This window comes from Pygoscelis adeliae, unplaced genomic scaffold, assembly GCF_000699105.1.
Source record: "Pygoscelis adeliae isolate BGI_AS28 unplaced genomic scaffold, ASM69910v1 Scaffold21, whole genome shotgun sequence".
In the NCBI taxonomy this organism is placed as follows: Eukaryota; Metazoa; Chordata; class Aves; order Sphenisciformes; family Spheniscidae; genus Pygoscelis; species Pygoscelis adeliae.
This window is the reverse complement of record NW_008824243.1, coordinates 4793602-4799969: the sequence shown is the minus strand read 5'-3', so window position 1 is coordinate 4799969 and position 6368 is coordinate 4793602. Positions and strand designations below refer to the sequence as shown.

Sequence of the window (6368 nt, the reverse complement as noted above, 5' to 3'; positions counted from 1 at the left end):
CTACTTTCTGTTACCTCCCTAAATTTTAAATCCTCACTTGAAGGAAAACAATGCAGTCACATGAGGAGTACTGGGGTGTTGCAGGCAACGTGACGCAGCATTTAGCTTGTGTTCCCCTTCCCACCTATCAGTTTTATGGATGGTCAGAATTAGAAAAATAGAAAGAGGACCTCAAGAGAAGGAAAATACGATGGGGTGGGATATCTCCTTGGTAAATAGGATATGCTGTTTCAATTCACAAAGCATTTAAAACTTCTTGGTAGTAAAAGCTCCATCATGTGCAGAGGTAGAGCAGCAGAACACAGAAAACTTTGATCGACAAGATGAATTATTCTGATGCATTACTCTTAACCCAGCACACGATCCTCTTTCCTTTGAGGTCAAGGCCATGATCCCATCAAAATCCAGTTTCGCTCTCAGACCATTCATCCATCCGAGTTAAGGAGAGGACAACTCTGTAGTAAGTATGCAGCTGCACTGACTTTCAGCGGACTTCTAGTCAAAACCAAACTTCCTTGCTGGAGACACAAAAAACTTACTGAGACAACACAGGTCTGAAAAAGGTAGTTACAGACCTTTAATTATGATAAAACAGTGGAAGTGGGCTGCTTTCTACCTCTACTAGGCCATTTTTAGAATTGAGTACTTGCAACATCAACTGAAAGGAGTGAATCAAGGAGTAAAGAGAGGAAGAAAAATGGAAGAGCTTATTCAATGTAAGAGTTAGACTAAAGGTTTCATGTCAACAATGTGGTTTTTCTGAAAAGCACAAAGTAGACTTAGCAGAGAATCATGAGATCCATCAGAGAGATCCAGTAATGAGAGAAATTCCAAAACTGTGAATATTTATTTTTTTGGGAAATCTGAGAATTCTAACACCAGCTGTTTATACTGGGTTATCTCCTTTGGCATCAGCTGGAGTCTGACGTGCATCCATCAGTGAAAAATCTAGAATTCCTACGTTGTCCGAGTCTAATAATATTACTCCCAGTAGATCTTTTACAAACAGTTGTCTTCTATGTGGTTCCAAAATAGGATAGTAACAATACTACTTTCATGTTGAAACAATTACTTTTTATTGAGGATTTTTTAAGATTTATTATTTTAAAATAGCTGAAACATAATAATTACGCTAAAGAATTTCTCAGTAGTACTGCTGAAATAAACTATCATGGCATCAAATTTAGTGCAGAGTGCTATGTACCAACCATTCACAATGTAATGTCCTAATTGATTTTTTAAAATAAAAATATCTCTGATGTCTTCTGGGTCTCTCAGTATTTTGCTCTTCCTACAAAACCCTGTCAACAGATCAGAGACAGGCCATGTGCTCAGAAGCAGATAATGCATGTCAGAGTCTGTCTTCAAAATAGAGTCAGTAAAAGGATACATGCTGTACAGATTGTGTAATTCAAAATAATTGTTGTTTGAACTACTGAAAATGAGTATGTGCTTAAGGAATGGTTACAAATGTTAGCATAGAAAGTTTGCTTTGGCTAACACATTTTACCTAAATATGATGGGTGGAAGGCAGTGGGTATAATCCAAAGCCACCTACGATTACGAGAGTACTTGTTATACATTTCTTTTTTATGAAATATATAGTTTGGTTGTTTCTTACCTCTGTTTTTCCACTCCCTGATGATTTACAGCATGGCTTTTATATAGGCAGCTGTCTGTTGTTGTGAAAACAACGCTGAGCTTGCAGCTTTATTTTGATTCTAAAGTTGAACTGGTTTTAAGAAGGAACTTAGCCAGCTTCTGAGAAGAGCTCTGTGACATGAGTCACTGCAGGAGAGAGAAGGGGACTATGGGCTGTCAGTCCCACGCTTTACAGTCCAGACAAACCAAAGAATGGCTGCAATGAGTTCTTTTACCTGAGATCTGTTTGTTTCGTAACTAGAGAAAGAAGGCTGGCTATGCTATTCAAAAATATTTCAGTCTTACCAAGAGAGAATAGTTTTTAAAATTAACTTAGTAGCAATTAAATTAAATTGCTACTATTTAAGTTTTGCATTTTTTGCCCCCCAAATGTCGCAGAAATTCATTGACTACAAAGCTATGAAGTATGGGCTGAGTCTTCTCAAAGGACCAGAGGTTATGTCCTGCTGCCAGAGATCATGGGGAGAGGCAGGTTGTTGGTTTGTTTTCAACATCTAGACCAAGACAGCTAATTTTTACAAAAGAAGTACCTGGTTTTAGTTGAGGTCCACACTACACACTTCACGCATTTAAGGCTGACTCTGACTTCATTATAAGTTAGCTCATGAAGACTTGCCTCTTGCTAGGATTTCAGAAGATGGTTCCTCTAAAAACAACACAATGGTGGAAGAGACAGCACAGGGAGGAAAATTTTGAGCTTTCCCTGAATTTCAGCAGAAATTAACTCTATTAGTTCTTAGAAAAACTCCTCCTTTGTTTGGTACATCTCCAAAGGTTAGTAGGATAGAGTTCAATATACCACTAACTCTTCATTTCCTGAGAGAAATCCAAGTGTGATACAAAATGGTATGTAAATAATACTGTGGTCACCAACAGGATGCCGTTAAAAAGCGTGGTGGTGGGAAAAGCTGAGGGTAGATGACAGCTGTGAGCAAGAGAAACCTCACTCTCTCGGTGCATGGAATTTCCTACTATGCTTTCATCTGCTCAGTAAATTACACAAGTTTTACACTCACATAGTAACAAAGTCCTCTCTGCATTTAATTCGGCATGTTACCTCAAGAAGCATCTTCACACTGGTAGCGATAACAACAACAACAACAACAATAATCCTATCCAATGCTAAAAGTTATATCATCTTGAAATTTCACATAGATGTAAAAGCATCACCCAATTCAGATTATTTATGTACTTCACCTTTAATGTCTACCCTTTTGTTTATAAAATTATTCTTAAACAAAACTGTAAGAGATTAACTATGTAGGTTCTCATTCCTTTTACCAGTTTGGCAATAAGGAACAGCTTTTTAGCAAGACATCCAATATACTTCTTCATAAAAAATACAAGCTACAGAATTCAATGAGAATTCAAAAATTATGTAAAACATTTTACTTAGGTGAAATAAATTCATATAATATGTACCTGCAGAAGTAATCTCTCAAAGGCAAGGAAGTTGTCCCATTTGGAAGTCTGGGGGTGTTTCAAAGTCTGGACCGTGGCCAGCACAAGCTGTAGAAGACCACAATGGTTCTCCAAAGCTTTGAGATTATTTCTGAAAAGCTGAATGTATGAGCTGAGCTGTTCTGGGGTGACTCTGCCTGTGGAAAAGAAAACAGGACACAGCATTCAGTGGTGGCAAATATAAACCTAGATATTTTTAAATTATAGTGCATGGGTTATAGAGAACTTTAGAGGCTCTCTCCACTATGGGCCTGATCCTAGCTTCACTGCAATCACTGGGAGCTTCAAGCTGCAGCAACAGGTCACGACAAAGACTTACTTCATCCATGAACTGTGGCTTAAGGTATGTGGTATGGCAGGTATTTAACAATACACAACAGATGCTGACATAAAGGGTAATACCATTTTTTGTTTTCAGACATAGAGGGACATTCATTTAAGCTAGGGAAATAATGCTTGACGACTACTTCTAAACAATGGTTGATCTTTCTATTTTTATCAAAAGTCCAACGGGAATTTGTGAGCCTTTTACCTTACACCAAACCTACACCCTGCAGCTGCTTCCTGAGGGTGCATTTTTTTCAGTGTTGACTCAAAAGATAGAGATAATGTTAGTGATTCAAGGAACTGTTTTCTGGAGCTGTTCTTGGAATGGACACTTCCAAGCCGTGACTCTTTCTGAGATGCAGTAAGCATAGCATGATTTCACACATTATTTGAAAATAAACACCCCGGTGCCCATACATTGGCCTGTAGATGTCTCCTTAATAGAAGAGCATTAGGGGAGTCATTCAGGCCGCACAAACACTAGAGAATTAGCAGTTATTCTATCCAACATTAAAGTGACAGCTAAACTGCTCAATCAATTTATATTTTAGAAGTGATCTGTTCCAGGGAGGAAGGTCCATAGTACCTTATCTGCCCCAAGAAAATCATCACAGGCGATCACACATACCATCAACACAGAAGGAAAAATGGTGTCAAAACACCGTTCTAATTGCAAGTCTGGACTGAGATCCAGTCCAGGGCTGTTTCCTGGTTCCTGGCAGCCTCTGCCAGTAAAGGGTCATCTTCCTCAAGCAAACCAGACCTAAAGAGCAGGGACGGGTGAGATGGAGTAAGAAGGATCCTTTAATTTAAACAGGACAAGCTTTGGTGCCAGGAAGGCACTAGGCTGAGCTGATGCTAGGTGGTTCATGGCTTACACCACTGATCATTTTATTCAGTATTTTTCCATAAGGGAAAGATCTTGTAAGACTGCCACTGTGTTTCTTCTCTGCAGCGCTTGGTTATATCATCACTTTGCAAGGCTCTCCATCTGCCTCCATCTTTTCAGTATCATATAAATGGCGAATAAATGATTCCAACAGTGAATAAATGTTGAAAGCGCTTTCTCTTAGTTTCAGTGACACCAAGGGTGGTGTTTGGAAGAGCATTTAGATAGGGAAAGCTGCTAAATAAAGCAAAAACACACAGGCTCTTTATGAGAATTTTAACGGAAAGCATCAAACCAAAAAGTCAGCAAATTAACACACAAGTCAAGCTGACACCACTCAGCAGGCCAGAGAGCTGACAAAAGGCTTCCATGGTTAGCCCACATAGGCTAAAACAGCAACCACAGCCATGTGTGTTTTTAGACTAAACACTGGACCTTTCAGACTTGTTTTATTTCTTTTAAAGCTGTGTCAGGCAGATTTACATGGCAATTTGAAAATGTCAGTCCATGATGCCTTGCAGCATACCTTTGATAATGACTGCATTATTATCTATAGCAGTCCTGATATATTGTAGCATATTCAGAATCTGGTAACTTGCTTCAGTTGAGAAAACATGAAGTTGCCAGCCCTTCCCTCACATGAAACAGTAAAATGGGGGGGCTTTCAAGACTTCTATTTCAACTGAAAAAAAAATAAAATTCAAGAGTTTCGTTCCGTATTGTTCCTTGTGAAAGTGAATCCAAATGCAGCACTGGATCAGTCTGAGATCCATTCAGCACCATTTTAGATAAACAATCAAATTCTTTCCCACCCTCAGAGTACCATCAGAAGAAAGTCCAACACATATGTAAACGTAAGTGAAATCCTGACTTTAGCAAGTCATTAACAAAACTTACATTGGCATTAAAAAGTCCAGCATCTCATCTGTGAATATCCATGGAACTACTCAGATCCAGGGTTCAAGAGTTCCAGGCATTTTCTACACAGAAATCTCCATGGACAGCTGCCTGATAAATAAAACTGTTCCAATAGATGAGGAAAGGAATTTGGGAAAGTGATTGGTGGTAATCAGTAATTAAATGACTATTCCTGAGGCCTAAATCCTCACCACCTTCCCTGCTGCTTGCTCACAAAGGGAGATTTCAGCACAACAGACTAAATTTAATCTAATCCCAACCCTACCAGCCTTTTATTTTTTTTTAAGTCCCTCTGCCATTTCAAGTCCTTTTGTGTTGCAATGTGGCAGATAGGTCCTATGAAATCAAGAGGTGATAGATGCCAACCACATCATCATGTTTCAGCTGTCATTTTGTTCTTCTAAAGCAAATCCAGAGATTCACAGGCAAAAGATGGCAACTACTGGCAGAAAGGACAGTAGTGTAAGCGTCTTGTCCTGCTCTCTTCTCCTCTTTCTGCTCCACCACAATCATACTCTGCTCACAACTCTACACCTACGCATAGCTGATGTCTGTGTGGGCACCAAAGTCTGACTTGCGAGGACTACATTATGCTGACAAAGCACTTGATCATTTTTTAATTCCTGGATGTGGGAAGAAGGAGGAGTATGACCTCAACCACCCTTAAGGGATTTAAAAGTACTGACAACCTTCCTTGCACAAACACCAGGAATTCCATATTGTCTGGGAAGTAACCTTTCCATTAATAGTTATCAAGTGTAGCATGTGTGAAACAGGTACATTTATCCCAAACTCTGTCAACTACATTAAATCACGATATAGGACTTGATAAAAACAACATTTACTGAAAGCAACATTAAAGTTTCAAAGCTTCATGCCTCTTCCCAGGTACAGCAGAGAGGATAAAATGAGTAGGTAGTGACTGGGAAGTCTCACAGTGAAACTCAAAAGTTAATAGAATACAGGGGGATGGGGAGCAGGGAAGGAAAACAGTAATGCTGATAGACTGGTGATGCAGGTAGTGCAGGAATTAATTCAGCTAAGAAACTGTGAATGGTTAGTTAGGAACAACCAAAGTATTTGTGCACTAATGCAAGAATCTTGGGCAACA

General features: G+C 39.1%; 1 protein-coding gene across 1 annotated transcript in view; it reads right to left on the bottom strand.

Annotated features, from left to right (window-relative positions):
* Positions 1-6368, bottom strand: part of SCFD2 (sec1 family domain containing 2) — a gene marked incomplete at its 5' end in the record, with an annotated part of 203370 nt that overhangs the window by 146256 nt on the left and 50746 nt on the right. Inside the window, one exon of the mRNA XM_009335213.1 lies at positions 3085-3260. Coding sequence (XP_009333488.1) covers positions 3085-3260 — 176 coding nt within the window. The remainder of the gene's footprint in view (positions 1-3084; positions 3261-6368) is intronic.